This window comes from Maylandia zebra, linkage group LG15 (genome assembly GCF_041146795.1).
Source record: "Maylandia zebra isolate NMK-2024a linkage group LG15, Mzebra_GT3a, whole genome shotgun sequence".
Lineage (NCBI taxonomy): Eukaryota > Metazoa > Chordata > Actinopteri > Cichliformes > Cichlidae > Maylandia > Maylandia zebra.
The window spans coordinates 10,066,432-10,086,038 of NC_135181.1; the positions used below are offsets into that span (position 1 = coordinate 10,066,432).

At 41.9% G+C, this 19,607-nt stretch overlaps 2 protein-coding genes across 4 annotated transcripts; one reads left to right on the plus strand and one right to left on the minus strand.

The window, feature by feature from the left end:
- Positions 1-641: 641 nt before the first annotated feature.
- Positions 642-1,761, minus strand: LOC101479191 (uncharacterized). Of its 2 annotated transcripts, none has more exons than XM_004541818.5 (3): positions 1,647-1,761; positions 1,433-1,480; positions 642-1,336 (listed from the first exon to the last, which is right to left on the minus strand). In XM_004541818.5, the coding sequence occupies exons 2-3, from the start codon at positions 1,473-1,475 to the stop codon at positions 714-716; spliced, it is 666 nt and encodes a 221-aa protein (XP_004541875.1). In that variant the 5' UTR covers positions 1,476-1,480; positions 1,647-1,761; the 3' UTR covers positions 642-713. The 2 variants fall into 2 exon arrangements, with proteins under 2 accessions (XP_004541875.1, XP_004541876.1); XM_004541819.5 differs by having other exon boundaries at positions 1,433-1,475; positions 1,647-1,752.
- An 11,938-nt stretch (positions 1,762-13,699) lies between these two features.
- si:ch211-203k16.3 (angiopoietin-related protein 1) lies at positions 13,700-19,202 on the plus strand. Of its 2 annotated transcripts, none has more exons than XM_004541817.3 (9): positions 13,700-13,899; positions 14,180-14,426; positions 14,824-15,039; positions 16,056-16,175; positions 16,284-16,398; positions 16,494-16,631; positions 17,450-17,666; positions 17,761-17,956; positions 18,029-19,202. In XM_004541817.3, exons 2-9 carry the CDS (start codon positions 14,271-14,273, stop codon positions 18,173-18,175), a joined length of 1,305 nt encoding a protein of 434 aa, XP_004541874.3. In that variant the 5' UTR covers positions 13,700-13,899; positions 14,180-14,270; the 3' UTR covers positions 18,176-19,202. The 2 variants fall into 2 exon arrangements, with proteins under 2 accessions (XP_004541874.3, XP_004541873.3); XM_004541816.3 differs by having other exon boundaries at positions 13,700-13,875.
- Positions 19,203-19,607: the final 405 nt, after the last annotated feature.

The window sequence follows — 19,607 nt, forward strand, 5'->3', positions numbered from 1 at the left end:
ATGCCATCCTCTCTACCGCCACTAAAATAACCAGTAACCGCCCAGTTACTGTGGATCAGGAAGTAGAAGAGGTCATCCAACATTTGGAAGATTGCTGGTTTGACCCCTTGAGTCCTGTAATCAAAGTATCCTTGGGCATGTTACTACATACAGAGTTGGCCCTTTTAGTGTGAATGTAGTAAAAAAAAGGGCTTTGAGTGCTCAAATAGAGTAGTAAAGTGCTGCATAAGTACCAGTCCGTTTACCTTTTGCTCCTGAGATGTTCATAGTATCTCGTCATGTTGCTGGTTTCCCTTGTACATGTTAAACATTTAGTAGTCTGTGGACTCTGCATCACACTCTAACCTATCCTGTCAATGTCACATCTAAAAAAATATCAGCATCTGGATTACAGTAAATGTTGTGGTTGAGGACTGATGTTTTAGCACTATTTTTCAGCATCTTGTTACACTTTTAAAGTTTATGTGTTAAGTTGTTTTGGTAGGATGGCACATTGATTGTGTTTAAATATCAGAATCAGAATACTGCCATACCTTGGTACGTCTATTCTGCAAGAGTAATTTGGTTTTACAAAAGCAGTTTTATATCTTTTTAAAAACAAGTGTGTTGCAGTGCTCGTATTTAATCAAAGGACAACTGAGTAGAAGATGCATTTTTATTAAAGAGGTTCCATTCAGTCACTCTGAGTGACGGTTGGCATGTCACTTTTGGATTCACCTCTCGTCTTCATCACCCTCATCGCTTTCTTTATTGCCTTCAAGTAGGGAGTCTTGTTCTTCAGAGGCGCTGTCAGCAAATTCATCCCACCAGTGGAACTGTTCGCTGGCATGACTTTTCTCATCATCACTGTCTTCCTCTCTAAACTGTCTCCCAAATCCTCCAGGAAGCAGATCCTCCGCTGCTTCTCCTTCATCCGGGTTGACTTCATAGTCAACCTCAGCAGCAGCAAGGTCATTTTCATCTTGATGAGCTTCATTGCGTTCTTCTTCATCGTTGCTGCTGTCAGCATTTTGATCATCATCGGCAAAATTATAATTGCAATAATTGTGGTCATTTTCAGTATCTCTGTTATTGTGGTCATTTTCATCATCAGCATTATTGCCAGCATTATTGCCATCATTTCCATCATCAGAGTTGTTGTCATCAATTTCAAAATGAATGTTGAAGAAATTATTCTGATTGATGTGATCACCATTGTTGTTGTTAAGCTGCTCTGGCTCCCAAAGTCTCGCAACTTCAAAGATACGTGGTGCAAACATTATAACATATTCCACACCATTTTCAAAGAAGTTGTCCATATCTCCCCAGTTACCATCTTCAGCCAAGAGTGGTTGCTCTACATGAAAGTTCAGTTAGCAAAGTCACAGCTAATCAAAAGAAACTTCAACACTGCATTATGTTTCTTTTGTACAATAACAGATCAAGTTCTTACCCTCATTAGGCTGAGCATGGGCCCCATCTCCTTGTTCCGTCATCTGAGCTTTAAAGATCCCACAAAGACATAAGTTATTCAAGTTAAGCAGTACATTTCCCATCTGTACTGTTGGGCATGCTCAAAAATCTCACTGTAAATATCTACCATCAGCTATCAAAGTTACAGCGTCAAAAGTAAGTTTCACTTATAAAGCAGTTCCCCCAAAACTCACCTCTTTTTCAAAGAAACTGCTCTATGAAAATGTCCTAGTTCAGCTGTGTGTGTATCTGCTTGTTGCTGGAGTCAAAAATATGTTTCAGTTGTAACATTTAAACCTGCACTGTAACTGTGCAATAGCAGTGATGTCATAAGAACTACCAGAATTCCACCCCATGAGTGTTCCATGAGATTCCACCTCAGGAAGGCCAACTCTGATGGCCTTCATCAGGGCTTATGCAAGCTTACTTCAGGACTACCAATGTAGCCACTGTACTCCTGGTACCCTATGACCCATCAGGGTCATATATCATACTGATATATAAAAAACATAACCATGCTAACAGACAGCCATTTCTAAGTAGTGATGGCAGTAAAAATAAAAAGCTGAGCTTGGTTCTTTCATTGTGACAAAAAAGTCGGCAATGGCTGGGATGTGAGTCATTTAATTAATATTGCATGTACTTATGTGCTTAAAGTAAAGAAACAAAAATAATACTATTAATGTTTTAGCAGTAGTAACAGTTTTATATATTTAGTCTTCTCATATAAAACTGACAACACAAACATCATAAATAAGAGGAAAAAACTGACCTCCTATTTTACACCTGCTCATGAGTGTTTTCATGATGGCGGCAGCCTTGTTTTCTTTCAACAATCAGGAGAAGCAGGAGACCAGAGCTGAAGACTCTGTATAGATAATGTATGGGAAGCTGCATCCCCTTTTACATTACAGGCAGGGGGAGAGGAGGGTCACGAAGACACGCTCATAAAACATTAATTCAGCACTTCATTCTGCTCAAAAGCAGCCACACACGGTGAAATAGGCTGTCAAATACAGTGTGCTTCTGCAGGGAGTTTGATTCACTTTAGTGTTAGCAGCAGTGGCCTCAGAAATGTTCATGCAGCTCATTTTAGTTCAGCATTTTAGAAAAAACACAAAGTCACTAAATAATTGTGACTCATCGGCTCAGCCATTTCTGTCAAAATTGTTAGGAGTGTGAGTACTTAGGTAATTTTTACATTTATTAAAATCAATATGTTTCCCTGTGATCCAGGTTGTGTAAACGCTGTTGTGTAAAAGCTGTGTAAGCAGCAGGTTGTCACTTACCTGCAGAAGAAACAGCGTGGGCTTTTTTTTTTCTTTTCGTAAGTGTATTGGTGCCTATGTCTTGTTCAGTCTCTGAGTGTTCCCATGCTGCAGGTAGCCAGAGGGTATGTGGACACAGGAACATTAAGTGTTGAGAAAACAAGTATTTATTCAATCAGCAGGTGCCATCAAATCTGAGAAAGAAATGCTAAAAACAGAACATCTGAGATAAAAAAAAAAAAAACAACAACAAAAAAGAGCCAATTTCTAGGAATTAAGGAACACAACATGGCTATGGGGATTACTATATGTTTGTTGTTTTGCTTCATTATTAAACCAGACTGAAACACTGAACAGAGTGCGTGCTTTGTGCTAGCACATCTCACCGAGAGTAAAACCTCCTGAGTCACCTGAAAATCCTGCATTAGAAATAATTCTAAATTCTGCTGATTCCTTAATGAAACCTTCTAGTAATTTCAAACTGTTTAAACTGTTTCTGAAAGTCACACCACTTACTGGCCTTAGCTCGTTTCTGCTTTAATCCCAACACTTTAATTTCAAATCAGCTGTAAAACAACTTTCAAATGCCATGAGAGCGAGACCCGTCTCAGACGTCTGATATTAAATGTGACAGCAGTTACCAGGAATCAAATTCGACTGTGGTAGACGGCACTTTTGAATAGTCAAGAATGGTATTTTTATCAGTATGGAAAGTGTCTCTTTTCATCGAATTTTTACTTTGTGCTGTTTGTTTAACCTTTTCGAGATTTCAGCAGGTAACCTTTAGAAACTGTGTCTAATTTCAGGGTTGTATATACCACTTGTGATGCTCTGTAATGTATGGTTGGCTATGATGGTTTTGATGCCTCGCTCTCTTATAAGGAGATTCGGGCCATTCGTTGTTTATTCTTTGTCGGTTTACATCAAAGAAAATGTCAGCCATGTGTTTCTGCGCTCGGTGCTCTGAGCAGGTTTTCTGTAATAAGGCATGAAAATGTTGAGGTGACTGTACCAGCACTTGCAAAGTACAAGGGACTCAATTTTCCAGCTAATGCACATTTTGTCAGCCATGTCTTTTCTCACTGTGCAAGACACACACTCACACAGATGTGCACATCAAGACACATATAACCCCACTTTGCGCTGGTGCACCAATGCATGAAATGCACACTATGTCTGAAATGCTTTTTCTGTGATGTGAAGTGAAGGTCAAGAGGACGGGGCATGAATGACTGGCTTTTATTTTAGCTTGACATCATATGCAAGATACCATCTACGTCTTTGTATTTAGCAACAAAAGAAGCTCTTTATTTACTTTTTTTAAATACTGAAATTCAAAGTTGTTTTTTGATTGGATCTAGCTCAGCAATATTTAGTGCGTTATGTGTCATTTGTCTGTGCTATATCAAATTAAGAGACCTAGGTTAACAGAGAGTGAGGCGTTTGGGGTCGAGTAAGTCTTTCCTCAGGCTAAACAATGAGACACAGCCAATGGTGCGCTTGATGAATCTGCTGACGCGTCAGTGTCGTCGTATAAATAATTCAGAAAGACAATAGAGAAGAACAGAAGAACTCACTGCCGATGGCTGGAGGTCAAAGGTCCTCCCAGCTCCTAGACATGTTGGAAAAACAAACTGCATCACCGCACAGTGACTTATCCAGTTGCTCTGCGCGACCCCCTTGAAAGGCTGAAACCTGACGCTGTTATGATCAAAGAGGGCAACTGTCTGTTAGACTGACCCACCTCTTCTATGGAGCTTTTTGGTAATATTTTTTACATGAGACATGATGAATGGAACAAATTAAATCCCTTATTATTGAGCTGCCCGAGATCACTAAATACATAAGCCCGTAGCGAGTGATACACAATGATTGTTACTGATGGACTGATGTGGGCACTCAAAGCCTCTCATGAGATTTTCATGACAGTCACATTAGAAAGAAATCAAAGGAAATGGACACTACTGGCAGCACTTAATAACAATCCATCTATCCACTGTTCTGTGATTTTTATGCGGTTAGATATAAAGCTTTTTAAATGGAAGGCAAGTCCAGCATTGATCTGATACTAAAAGCCTTCCTGTTGCTAATGAAGATCATGTCATGCTGTATTTTTCTGAAGAAAATGTCAGCCCATTCAACCGCAGCATTTTATCCACTTACATCAGTGTAGCATGAACCAGCAATTTATTTCTGGAATGAACTCCACAAAGAACGATGATTTATTTTTCATGTTATAAAAACTTCACAGTCTTCATTCTTCAGGTGTGATTGCCCACTTATGACGTTATCATTGGTCACTCAAAAATCAAAAATACAAGCTACACATTAACGTTTCATAGCCAAAACCAAGCTTTTGTTTGGAAACTTAGGCCTATAATTTTTCACATTACCTTACACTTTCCTGTTAAAAGAGAGATTTTCTTTCCCATTGCTGCCAATCATTGTATTGTATTATTATAGGACTGTCATGACACAGTTGTAAGTGTAATGTAATAAATTTATTTAGTACAATAATGCATTGCAGTATGTTACTTTGGAGGGTGTTACACCTGTTACAGAAGGTGAGTATGATGGCAACTACACTTTACTGTCAAAATTATTCACTCACCCATGCAAGTTGTTTGTATCTATCTATCTATCCATCCATCCATCCATCCATCCATCCATCCATCCAGATGGTAGAGTTGCAAGTTCAATCATAGGCACTCATAGGCACATATGTTGAAGTCTAATCACACTAATCACTTATAATCTGTAATTGTACCTATTCGGGGTACGTCTCAGTGCCAGTTGGGATAGACTGCAACCCTGCTATTAGCTGCTAAGAAAAATAATTACAGAGTCAAAAAAAAACATGTAATTTCTGAGGCTCTATATTTTTAAAAGAAATGTAATCTGTTTCAGGTGGTAGGGATGCTATCATGACATGATGGCCATAATGTCCTCTATTTTTAAACTCCAATTAGCAGAGGAATCCTCTGAATGGCTGTGAAGGCCATAGCATTTAATTTCATATCTTTTTTTTTCTCCATACTAATCAAACCTTCTTGTGACCCCATGTCTCCAGTCTAGCAGCATTTGCATACATCATGCATCTTTACTCATTTATTCAGAAATCACTCTTTGAGGGCGAGAGATCACTGGATTTTTTTGAAGAAGAATATAAAGCTGAAAAAACATATTCATCTGCTTTCAAAGGATCTTTGAGACAGTGTTGTGATTGATCTCCACAGAGCTTTTAAAGGAAAGGTCTTTTATTGTTAGTTAGAAGAAGAGAGCTGCATAAATATTTACAAACTATATTTGCTTTCATACCTTTTTTCATGTCGCTTTACAAACACATCATGTTCACATCACAAAGTCACATACCTCCCAACACTACCTCCTGTCTACCACCACCATATTCAACCATCAACACCTACCCTGCATCCTGTCAAACTGTCACATCACTCAGTCTCAGCTCTCAGCTTCATGCTAACATGCTGGAAAAAGCTTCTTAGCATTATGCCAAATGTGAAGCTGTCTTTGTCAGGTAATTAAAACTGTTTTTTCATGTGTTGTTACTGATATACAGTCATTTTAAAGGCTGGCACATTAGTTTAAAGTTTCGACAAATGAGTGTACTACCTTACAATACAATATGTAATTTATATAGCGCCAAAGGATTTGGCGCTATATAAATATAAAATCAAGCAGCAAACCTTGACCTCTCCCTTTGCTCTTCTTGATATTGTCACAACATACACTTGAAATTTGGTTAAACCACGAGGTTTCTCACAACTTGCTTATCACAGTTGTGCACCGTTCATCCCTGAACTGTAGTGGATTTTATAATGATGTACACTGTAAAAACATTCTACATAATTCTAATAAAATTCACTACAGGAAGCTGATTACTGGTGCACAACTAAATGTGTGCATCTTTGAATGTGCTCACATTGACACTGATCTGCTAAAAACCTGATTTTGTGAAGTCAAAACTTTCAGCAAGTTGAAACAATCTTTCTTATTGACTCCAATTAGCCTAAAATAAGGACTGGTCCCATCCCATGTCATGGCATGAAAATATGACAGGCTGTCATCAATTCAATCAGATACTTGCAAAAATTGTAAACACTGAGTAAAAATTCTTCAACATTTTTATTGTATTTCTGACAGTGTACACACAAAACAATAATATACAAACACACACATACACATACGCTGTCCTTCGGCTTATTACAGTTTTTCTCAGTCGCTTTGGTGCGTTTCTCAGATCAGAATTGAAATTCTCATAACTATTAGTTCAACCTCCACAACACTCAGTCATTTGTGCACATCATAGTAGCAATTTCTCCTCTCTCTGAACAAACTGCAAATGATTTTGGACATGAATCAGTTGCTTCCATACATTTCCCTGCTGCTTTCTGACATTTCCATTTACTTATGTCATGTCAGTCAAAAGTAATCATACCTATGGATGCTGAATAGTCATTCCCAATAAAACTAATAGTCATACATCCATTGCTTAAGTCATCACACACAAAATTGTTGAACTAGTTATCACATGCCAAATATTGGCCATCTGTCAAGCAAATCCTATACCTTTCTGTATCATTTTTCCTGGAAATGTCTCCGAAATTGAACAATTGATCTCAGGTGAATTACAGCTGTCACTCATGAGGAGGCTCTACCAAATTGGTGATTTTATGTTTACATGTATTCTACAGTGAACAAGTGACTGTAGCATATTTTTCTTTTGCACAATTCTGTAGGATTACAAACACTTCTACACAATGGAAATGTGAAACGTACGTATTCAGTGTCTCAGTTACTCCCAAGACTCCCATAACATCTACAGTGACTTTACTGCACATTTCAGATGGCTGTACAGGTAGGCCATAGTGCTGTCGTCAGCATTTTCAGGTGTCACCAATTGTTTTTGCAATGGGAAACACTGAAATTATAAACTGTCATAGTGGAAACATGACAATGCCATTTGACTATCTTGTTCATAAAGATGGTGTCAAGACTTTTCATCTTGATGGCACTGACAGTTTCATTGACATGGATACTTGCTTTTGAGGTATGGATAATCAATTCTGTGCATGTGACGTGCAATTTTTGCAGGCTATCCACTAGGTTTTGCAGTTTGCACTAATTGTTTTGGGAAATGCACTAACTGCTGTGCAAATGTTAATGGTGTTCTGAGAAACGCACCAAAGCGACTGAGAAAAACTGTAAAAAGGCTATGTCATGTTTTTGCAACATAAAACAACAACCTGTTATTACTGTGCTGACTTCCTCATTTTGAAATGATTAGGTTTTTTACTTTTACAGCATTTCATCTTGGCTGATGATGGCCACTAACCTGATGAGCTCACATGAATGAAAGTAAAACTTCCTGTGAACGTAGCTGCTTCTCGCCGGGTGCGGTGGCGCGTGCCTGTCATCCAAGTTACTGGGAGGCTGAGGTTGGAGGATCGTTTGAGCTCAGGAGCTCTGAGCTGCAGCAGGCTGTGTCGATCGGGTGTCCGCGCTAAGTTCGGCATCGATATGGTGATCCTGGGGGAGCCCGGGACCACCAGGTCGTCTAAAGAGGGGTGCACCGGCCCAGGTCGGAGACGGAGCAGGTCAAAGCCCCCGTGCTGCTCAGTAGTGGGATCGCACCTGTGAATAGACGCTGTAGCGCAGCCTGAGCAATTCAGCGAGACCCAATCTTTATACACACCATTATACCTGTCTCTACCTCACACAGCAGCCTCGTCAGCCCTTATTTATATTTTTAATTGACGTCAAAAACACTCACAAACCTGCTGCTCTGCTTGTCCTGCACCACCTCCACCTGCAACTACATCCTCCACCCTAAACACTCCTGCCACCCAGCAGGTGGAGACAAACTAAATCAATCAATCAATCTATCTATCTATCTATCTATCTCTCTATCTCTCTATCTAATAACTTATTGCATTACAACTTGGCTAATGATGGGCAGGAAGTTTATGTGATGATGTCACCTCAGACATAGTTAAAATCCTTGTTAACGTAGCTGCTTCTCGCCGGGTGCGGTGGCGCGTGCCTGTAATCCAAGCTACCGGAAGGCTGAGGTTGGAGGATCGTTTGAGCTCAGGAGCTCTGAGCTGCAGCAGGCTGTGTCGATCGGGTGTCCACACTAAGTTCGGCATCGGTATGGTGATCCTGGGGGAGCCCGGGACCACCAGGTCGCCTAAGGAGGGGTGCACCGGCCCAGGTCGGAGACGGAGCAGGTCAAAGCCCCCGTGTCGCTCAGTAGTGGGATCGTGCCTGTGAATAGATGCTGTAGCGCAGCCTGAGCAATGCAGCGAGACCCAATCTTTATATACACCCTTATACCTGTCTCTACCTCACACAGCAACCTCATCAGTCCTTCTTTGTCTTTTTAATTGACGTTAAACACACTCACAAACCTGCTGCTCTGCTTGTCCTACACCACCTCCACCTGCAGGACAGCTGCAAATACATCCTCCATCCTAAACACTTCTGATGCCCAGCAGGTGGAGACAAACTCAAACTAGGAAATTCATTCAGGTAACCTTTGGGTTTAATATTTGCATCTTATGATCACAGCTTTGACTGTCATGTAAAAAGGGTTTTTTTTGTTTTAGAAGTGAACTGTGCACAACTTCAGTACAGGCATGAGTCAGGATTTCAGGGTACATCATTTCTTTGAGTGTATGGTGAAAGATTGCCAGGGAAGGGACTGTGTTGCATTTTACTGGGATAATTTCTCTATTTTTTTAAATAGATATTTCATCTTATAATCAACAGTATATAAAACAGTGTGTGTATATATATATATATATATATATATATATATATATGTATATATATATATATATATATGTATAAAAAACACCCAGCACGCCCCTGCGGGCGGTTTATCCTTCAAGCTCGGGTCCTCTACCAGAGGCCTGGGAGCTTGAGGGTCCTGCGCAGTATCTTAGCTGTTCCCAGGACTGCGCTCTTCTGGACAGAGATCTCCGATGTTTTTCCCGGGATCTGCTGGAGCCACTCGCCTAGCTTGGGAGTCACCGCACCTAGTGTTCCGATTACCACGGGGACCACCGTTACCTTCACCCTCCACATCCTCTCGAGCTCTTCTCTGAGCCCTTGGTATTTCTCCAGCTTCTCGTGTTCCTTCTTCCTGATATTGCTGTCATTCGGAACCGCTACATCGATCACTACGGCCGTCTTCTTCTGTTTGTCTACCACCACTATGTCCGGTTGGTTAGCCACCACCATTTTGTCCGTCTGTATCTGGAAGTCCCACAGGATCTTAGCTCGGTCATTCTCCACCACCCTTGGGGGCATCTCCCATTTTGACCTCGGGACTTCTAGGTTATACTCAGCACAGATGTTCCTGTACACTATGCCGGCCACTTGGTTATGGCGTTCCATGTATGCCTTGCCTGCTAGCATCTTGCACCCTGCTGTTATGTGCTGGATTGTCTCTGGGGCATCTTTACACAGCCTGCACCTGGGGTCTTGCCTGGTGTGATAGACCCCAGCCTCTATGGATCTTGTACTCAGAGCTTGTTCTTGTGCTGCCATGATTAGTGCCTCTGTGCTGTCTTTCAGTCCAGCTTTGTCCAGCCACTGGTAGGATTTCTGGATATCAGCCACCTCCTCTATCTGCCGGTGGTATATACCGTGCAGGGGCCTGTCCTTCCATGATGGTTCCTCGTCTCCCTCCTCTTTCTTGGGTTTCTGCTGCCTGAGGTATTCACTGAGCACTCGGTCAGTTGGGGCCATCTTCCCAATGTATTCTTGGATGTTCGTTGTCTCATCCTGGACTGTGGTGCTGACACTCACCAGTCCCCGGCCCCCTTCCTTCCGCTTAGCGTACAGCCTCAGGGTGCTGGACTTGGGGTGAAACCCTCCATGCATGGTAAGGAGCTTTCTTGTCTTTATGTCAGTGGCTTCTATCTCCTCCTTTGGCCAGCCTATTACCCCAGCAGGGTAACTGATCACGGGCAGGGCGTACGTGTTGATGGCCCGGATCTTGTTCTTACCATTCAGCTGACTCCTCAGGACTTGCCTGACCCTCTGCAGGTACTTGGTGGTTGCAGCTTTTCTAGCGGCCTCTTCATGGTTCCCATTCGCCTGCGGGATCCCCAAGTACTTGTAACTGTCCTCTATGTCTGCAATGTTGCCTTCTGGTAGTTCAATCCCCTCAGTTCTGACTACCTTCCCTCTCTTTGTTACCATCCGACTACACTTCTCCAGTCCGAACGACATTCCAATGTCATTGCTGTATAGCCTGGTAGTGTGGATCAGTGAATCGATGTCTCGTTCACTCTTGGCATACAGCTTGATGTCATCCATGTACAGGAGGTGGCTGACAACTGCTCCGTTCCGTAGTCGGTATCCGTAGCCAGTCTTGTTAATGATCTCACTGAGGGGGTTCAGGCCTATGCAGAACAGCAGTGGGGACAGAGCATCTCCTTGGTAGATCCCGCACTTGATGGTGACTTGTGCTATGGGCTTGGAGTTGGCCTCTAGTGTTGTACGCCACATCCCCATTGAGTTCCTGATGAAGGCTCTTAGGGTCCCATTGATCTTGTACAATTCTAGGCATTCCAGTATCCAGCTGTGGGGCATTGAGTCATAGGCCTTCTTGTAATCAATCCAGGCAGTGCACAGGTTGGTCAGTCTGGTCTTGCAGTCTCGGCTGATTGTTCTGTCTACCAGTAGCTGGTGTTTTGCGCCTCTGGTATTCTTGCCAATTCCTTTCTGTGTCCCGCTCATGTATTGACCCATGTGCCTGTTCATCTTAGCCAATATGATGCCTGACAGGAGCTTCCATGTAGTACTGAGGCAGGTTATTGGTCGGTATTTGGAGGGGACCGGTCCCTTCTTGGGGTCCTTGGGGATCAGGACCGTCCGGCCTTCGGTTAGCCATTCCGAGTGTCTCTCGTTAACTAGCAGCTGGTTCATTTGTGCTGCCAGACGCTCGTGGAGTGCAGTCAGCTTCTTCAGCCAGTAGGCGTGAACCATGTCGGGCCCTGGTGCTGTCCAACTCTTCATACTGGAGACCCTTTCTTGGATATCTGCCACTGTGATGGTTACTGGACCCTGTTCAGGGAGGTCGCTGTGGTCTGCCCTCAGATCCACTAGCCACTGAGCATTGCCGTTATGGGTTGCGTCCTTCTCCCATATGCTCTTCCAGTATTGCTCCGTCTCCAGCCTTGGTGGTGCTGTTCTCTTATTATTATTGTTCCCTTGCCACTGAGAGTACACCTTTGCTGGTTCTGTGGAGAACAGCTGGTTTATTCTCCTGCCTTCTATCTCTCTGGTGTACCTCCTCAAGCGGCTGGCCAAGGCTGTGAGTCTTTGCTTGGCAGTTTCCAAGGCCTCAGGTATGGACAGCTTGCTGTATTTCTTAGGCCCTACAATAATATAAGAAAACAGAAAAAACCCAAACAATCATATGATGATGATGATGTATTTATGTAGCTTTAGGTATTTTTTTTTATTATTGTATTAATATTTTTTTTATTTATATATAGTAAATCATAAAAGAATATATGTGACAATTGTGGTACTTGTATCAGCTAGTACCGGTACTTGTGAATGTGTTGGGGTCCCGGTGCCTGCCCAGCTGTCCCAGCGTGGCCACAAGTGGCTTTCCCCCCACTTGTATATAGAGCACTGTGTTGAAAATAAAGTACTGTTTAACTGTTATTCTCAAGTCTGCACCTGAGTCCTTCCTGCCTGCCCTGATAGAATGATTCCTCTTTAATCTTAATCATCCCTGAAGATTAGAGAGCATGATGTGAAATTGTCTGCATTTCTTTCCACACTTTGTAAATCTGCTGACCCCGCACTGTTTGTATGTTGCAAACAAAGAAGAAAAAAACTCCTTTTCAGGGTGATGAATGGACACTTAAAAGCTTTGCAATGCTTAGTGTTCTGTTGTTTACATTACGCTTGTAGCTTATCTCTTTCTTCAGTGCACAGTCCTAATCTCTTGTATATGTTGTAAAATGTTTCCCATCTTGCCCTTTTTTTGTAACTCTGAGTAATTTTTTTTAGTTTGACATGTGAAAGGTCAGTGAGCTCTGGAGAGGCCAGCAGATAATAAAGTGGTTAAGTGGCACCACCATGTGGCCTTACAGACATCATTTTGCTGACATATACAGCAGGGACACATCTAGTTCCTGAGAGTTTCTATGTGGAATTCATTTGCATTTATTACATCTATACTTGGAGGTTAAGACACTGCCTTCTCTTCTGTGTGATTTGCTAAATTCTTTGAAAAGACCAGGTGAATGACTGATCAGACAATTTGCAATGCACGAGTTCTTCAACTGATACAGTATAACACAGTTGCGAAGACTGTTGGGAAAAGATTTTTTCAATTGAATAACAGCTTAATGAAAATGCAATAGAGGGTATGATTTGTAGTTCATTTTCTTCTTAATGAGACCGTGCATGCTGAGCTGCAGTCAAAGGTATAAAAATATAAAGACTTTGATACTGTAATAGGATCAGCACCCATCATACCTCGACGCGCATCATCATTTATTACTAGCTCAGAGCGGGATTACTTGTGGGTGATGTTTGTTTACTGTGTGTGCTGATGCATATTAGTTACATTATGTTCTCTTCTAAAGTGCAAACAGTCATTATGTGCACCTCTTACAGCAATCCTTGACCGTGTGGGTCTATAAGATGATCATTTTTATTTATTTAATAATTAAAAACAAAAATCTATAACCATTAAATGTAACAGTTCAGCGCACATTCTGCTCTGCCACAGTTTGTTTGATGTAATCAGGACAAACAGTAATTTAACAGAAAACATGGATATTTCTAGTAAATTAAAAGACATTTTTTCAGCTCTTGGCACATGTTTGGCTTTTACCCATAATTCCATTATCACTTCCCTCTATGCCTGCCTCCTTCCCACCCCTCAGTCATGTGAATCCTCTTAGAGGTGGATTACTGGACTACGATGTCCACATCGAGAAGGAAAGCGAAGGCGAGAGATGGCGAGAGAGAAAAGGAGCATGAAGCGTCCAGAGTGAGAGGAACACGCAACAAAGAGAAGAAGAAAAAGACAAAGACAATGGAAAGGACCCCTTGGCCCCATGCAAGCCAGGAATGGGGTAGAAGGTGGTGTTTAGCTAGGGTGAGAACATCTACTTTTCCACAGGTGCTACTATTTGTTTGTTTTTTCATATCTTCTTTTTAGTTATAGGTTATGTCTATAAAAATAGTGGATAACTTTATGACTTATCCACTGTAAGTGAGACACTTAATGAGTGGTACACTAAGTTGTCTGACTGTTGCTTGTCTGTCAAAGTAATCATATCTTAGTGAGCTTAAAGTGTCTTTATGGCTTTGTGAAATATATATTCCTTCCTTTCTATATTCTGTTTCTGTTTTCTCGTGGAATGATAATGCCCGTGTTGTCTTTCTTTCGCTCCTTGCAGACAGAGCCTCACATGGTGAAGCGCACAGTCTGGGTGTCCCACGCCCACTCTTGCTGACAAGGCAGGGAGAGACTAACAACCCGTGGCAGCAATGTCGCTCCTGTCCTTAACTGCCCCTCCCGGCTGGAGCATGTGCTCTGCTCTTTATATCCTCATTGTGTTTCTCCCAGAGGCCAAAACAGACAGCTTGAACGCTACCATTATCCGCAACGGTGGGGGCTCCCAGTGTGGGGAGTACACAAACCAGGTGATTACAATAACCATCTTGCAGTGATGTTCTCCAGACAATAGTAGCACAGCCTTATCACTGCAACAACTTGCTACTTTTACCGTACACCAGAGATCCATCAGCTAGGTTAAGGAGCTTTCCATCTGAGCAGAAATCAGAATAATATTCTCATCAAGTACATTTGAAATGCATAAAAAATATAAAAAAAATAATACACTAAGGTGGCAAGACACCTATTTTTTTTTTAAGTATATATATTTAAGAGATTTTAGGGGGGGAAATCAGATAATTTAAGTGAGGAAAAGATAACACTGTTAAGAGTTGATATAAATCTGAGATTATGTATAAGAGCATTGACAAAAACAAGTGAACAAAGACAGCGGTTGTTTCGGCTGTCTGGACCTGTCCTCAACAGGTGATGGAGAATGGGATGTGTCGCCTGGTGGCCACACTGCCTCAGCTGGACGAGCGTAGATGCCCCGATATGTTTCGCTGCACAGACGAGGTCTCTTACTGGCTGCATGAGAATGAGGAGAGGACGCAGCAGATCATGGCGCTGAAAGAGACCATCTCTGAGCTGCAGGAGGAGCTCAGGAACCATCGGCATCGTATCAAAGTCCTCGAGCTGCAGGTGTGATTTCCATTTTTATACTTAAGTAGGTGGGAGAAGAGGGGATGCTATACTTAGCAGACTTGAGTCAACCATCAGCAGCAACCCTTTTAGCTTTGATAGCTACATGGAGAATATTGTGACAGTGTGAAAACATATTTTCTTGTTTTATTTTTAAGACTATACCTGTAGTGGCTCACTTTTTTTGCGCTATTATAACTTAATATGTTCTGTCTGTAGTATTAAATATAGCCACATGTGATCAAATAAGCCTTGATTGCAGTTTTATTTGAAATAAACATGTCCGCCTACGACAGGAAACGTGCTGCAGTTCTTTACTCTGATGTGGTGCTTGGTCATCAAACTGGCTTCTCTCCCAGCATGCCCTTGACCTTAGTCACTAACAGGATTACTCTACTCTTGCATGTGTTGCCTCATTCGTCTCAGTGTGAGCTTAAACAGAGACACTGGTCGGTGGACACAGATGAAGTAGCTCGTGCCTTGTGTGTTGCACAGGAAGCACAGGACAGGGGAGAGGGCTCTGGAGTTTGTGGTAATGGGAGTTGTTGGTGGTGGTGTGTCTGAGCTCTGAATAGATTAATCTGTCTTTAAGTATTACAAGTGGACTTGCTCCACACGTTTCCTGTGTGTGGTGTTCTGGGCCTGTTATACCCAGAGGAGGCCCTGGGGCAAACCCAGGACATGCTGGAGAGATTATATCTTTTGGCTAACTTGGGAACGTCTCAGTGTTCCGTCAGATGAACTGCAGAGGGTAGCTGGGGAGAGGGAGGTCTGGGCTTCTGCAGGCCCCATGACCCTTTATGGATGGATGGATGGATCTAGATGTTGGTTTGGCAGATATTGCATGTCTTAACATGTGAATGAAGGGTTCCTGTAACAGATTGGTATATCTGTCACAGGAATGTGAATGATTTCTTTCCTTTATTTTTAACTAATTTAAAAATGCACTTGTCTCAGTTGTTGAACGTCCTTTCATTCACATGTGAGTCTGTGTATTTCTATTTCAATGATTTCAGAGTGAAGAGAGGGTCCACTTGAACATCTCCTTGGAGCAGCGTTTTCATGAGTTGGAGCTGCACTACGCTGAAGCCACTACCCTGCTGCACTTACAGGGGACTCTGATCCTAGACCTTCAGGTTATTACCATTTGGGGATATTTTGTTAGAATTTCTTCTCTCTTTTTTTGTCATAAATGTTAGCAAAAGTGTTTTTGAGTGTTGGCCTCTGTTTGTATTTATGTTTAGAACCAACTACATAATCTGACACTTTTGGTGGATAAAGTAAAAAGAAGCCCCGGCTGTTTGATCAACATTGTCCGACCCAATCCTCTCATGAATGCTCACGATCGGCTGCACCCAGGTACATACTCAAGCGATGATGTTCCAGCAGAGGGTGCCAAATACCACTTGTTGATTTTCTCTGACACTTTCTTGCCTGTTTTACTCTTCTTTCAGAGATCCAGCATGTGAGGAACTGTCCTATAGACTGTGCCTCTATCTACCACAATGGTGTCAGGAGATCTGGCCTTTACACTGTGGTGCCATCACTGGCAGGGATGCCTGTGGAAGTCTATTGCGATATGGACACAGATGGTAAGTCATGTGCAAGCGGTCCTGATTAAAGGGAAGCTATGGTGGTAATTTTCAACTCCATGTTATTATTCTGGGACTCTACTGCAGTAGCACTGCATGATTTACAATCTCACGCTCATCCTTGGCAAAGTCCCTGAGTTCATTTCCTGTCTAAAACAGTTTGCTTTAACCCCCACTTCCTCCTCTCTTTAAGCCAACTTTCTTCTGATTTGCTGCCCCTCAAAACAAAAGATTCGAACAGCAGGTCTGTGCTGACAGCCAGAGCTGTGTGCCTGAAATGACCATATGATCATGTCTACTCTTAGTGATATCATACAGAGCCAAGGGTAGAAATACCTGACTAAAACAGAGTATTTGGAGCAGTCTAAAGCCTGAGCTTTAACTGTGTAAACCCTCATTATTTGAAAACTTTGGACATGATTAATGTGACCATACAACACCAAATATTGTTGTTCATGTGCATAACTTCAAAAGCAGTGCCATAGATCATCCATTAGTTATTTTCATCCAACACATAAATGCAATACCATTTTTGTGACCAAACCTCCTTTAAAACCAGTTCTACTTGGTACACTTGCATGAAGCCTTCACAGTTTGTCTATGGATTTAGGCTTTCTGAGCTGATACAGTCACTTTATTTAATATCAGACCGATTACTGAGATCAGAAAAATGGCCAGAGTTAAAATATGCACTGCCATTTATAATAGCTACTTAATGTTTTCATCAAATTGTTAAGTATTCTGTACCTGACCTATAGTCATCAGCTGAGCAGATGATAACCCATCAAACATGGAATGAATTTTACATTTTCTCCCAGGTGGCGGCTGGACTGTGATTCAGCGGCGATTTGATGGCTCAGTGAGCTTTGACCGCAACTGGAGGGACTACAGGGATGGATTTGGTGAGCTGCACTCAGAGTTCTGGTTAGGCAATGACCACATACATGATCTGAGTGCCCAGGGAGACTACAGCCTGCGGATTGACCTGGAAGACTGGACCAGCAAGCACAAGCATGCCCTCTACCAGAGCTTCAGGTTAGTGTCAGATAACCAACTGTGCAGACTTACATTGGGCTGGATACTCCAAAACATACACAAGCAACTGTGTTCCTTACATAATTTCTTGCAGTGTGGAAGATGAGGAGCATCAGTACCGTCTCCATGTGTCAGGCTTCAGTGGTACGGTTCAGGACTCTTTCAGTTGGTACCACAATAAGCAGGGCTTCAGTACACCAGACAGTGGAAACATCTGCGCTGAGATCTCACATGGCGGTTGGTGGTATAACCAGTGCTTCTACGCCAACCTTAATGGAGTCTATTACAGGGTAAGGATACACAAATTACCCTGCATTTTACATTTTTAAAGACAAATTCTTATCTTCTTCCTCATCATACAGGGAGGCCATTACACTCCCAAAGGGCGAGGGCCGCTGGGTCCAGATGGAATTGTTTGGCACTCCTGGAAAGACTCTGATTATTATTCCCTACGCAAAGTCAGCATGATGATCCGGCCACGCAGCTTCCAAAGCCGCTCGTCACCATAACAATGGTGAGGACACGGGAACTGGTGTCCTTGGCAGCATTTGTAGGGATGAAGATATCTGATGATCAGGACGATGATGATTACACTTTATTGTATGCTCGGGAAACGTTTTGTGTGTGGAGCAGACCTACCCGGTAACCTCTTTGCTTTTAAATCTTATGTGACTGCGGCTGATATCCATGTTGTATTGTGTGAATATAAACATCATCCTGTTCACTGATTATTTCTTTCCCCCCACTCACTCCTGGTAAGTGAATTCTTCCTTGTTTTATACTTCTTTTTGTACTATAGTTTGTTAATGTTGACGTGTAAAATACCAGCCAAAATGTATTTGTGTGATGACAAGGTTGTCTTCTAGCCACCATGTGGAGACAACCTGCAACTGGAAAGAATCACATGACACAGTTTGCTGAACACTCTGCATGTATGTGCTTATTTGTAATCACTCTATTGCCAGTTTTATTATTTTGGAGTTCTTCTACTGTTTTAATCAATGGGGAAAAAAATCATTGAAATAAAAAGGGTTTGATATTACTAAACAAAGTCACTTAATATCTGATACGTGCTACTGTCTCAAAGTATTAGGTCATGTGCTATCTGAAGACTCCATATAAATACACATTAATGTATTAATTGTGCAATAAACACTATATATACTTAATAAAATGTGGCTTAAAGACATGTTTCATATTCAGAAACTACAAGCAGAGCATCCCCTCTCCCCAACTCTCCATCAAGGTCTTATCTGTAATGCATTATAAGCATCTTACATCATGTGCAGGGCATTATAATACATTTATAACACATTCCACAAGTGTTTAAATTGACAGCTTTTAACGAGGTCTAGAAAAAAAATTTACCATCGTGGGTCATACTTTTTTAGAACTTTATAATGCTTTATACCTTCATGCCAAACATTCTGCATAGCATGCAATAGTGTTATATGGAGTTAGAAGAGACATTACATGACTTTGTCAGCTTTAAGTGACAGCACTGTATGCGCTTATTAAAAGCTGTCAATAACACAGTTATGAATGCTTACACTTCTTTTTTTTTGGGGGGGGGGGGGGGGGGGGGGGGGATGCAGTAATTACAGCAAAAAATAAAATAAAATAATGTAATTGCCAAGTGTTTGTTTTCACACCACATGCCATAAAAAAGTGACACAATCAAACCAGTCTCTGTGGTCATGGTGCCAGAAAGAGGTAGTACTGAGCAGCAAATGTGCAGCTGAGCACATGAGCAGGATGTAGCTCATGCGAGTTGGAAATTAGACTGTGTAATGCAGGACTCAAACTCCTACAGTTGGCACTTTAAAGCACTGAGTACTAAATGCACGGCACTTTCTATGTCTTGTAAGTTATGCATGACTATAGACATATTTTTAATGGCATGGCATTCATTGCTGTATAATCATTCTACACATAACACAT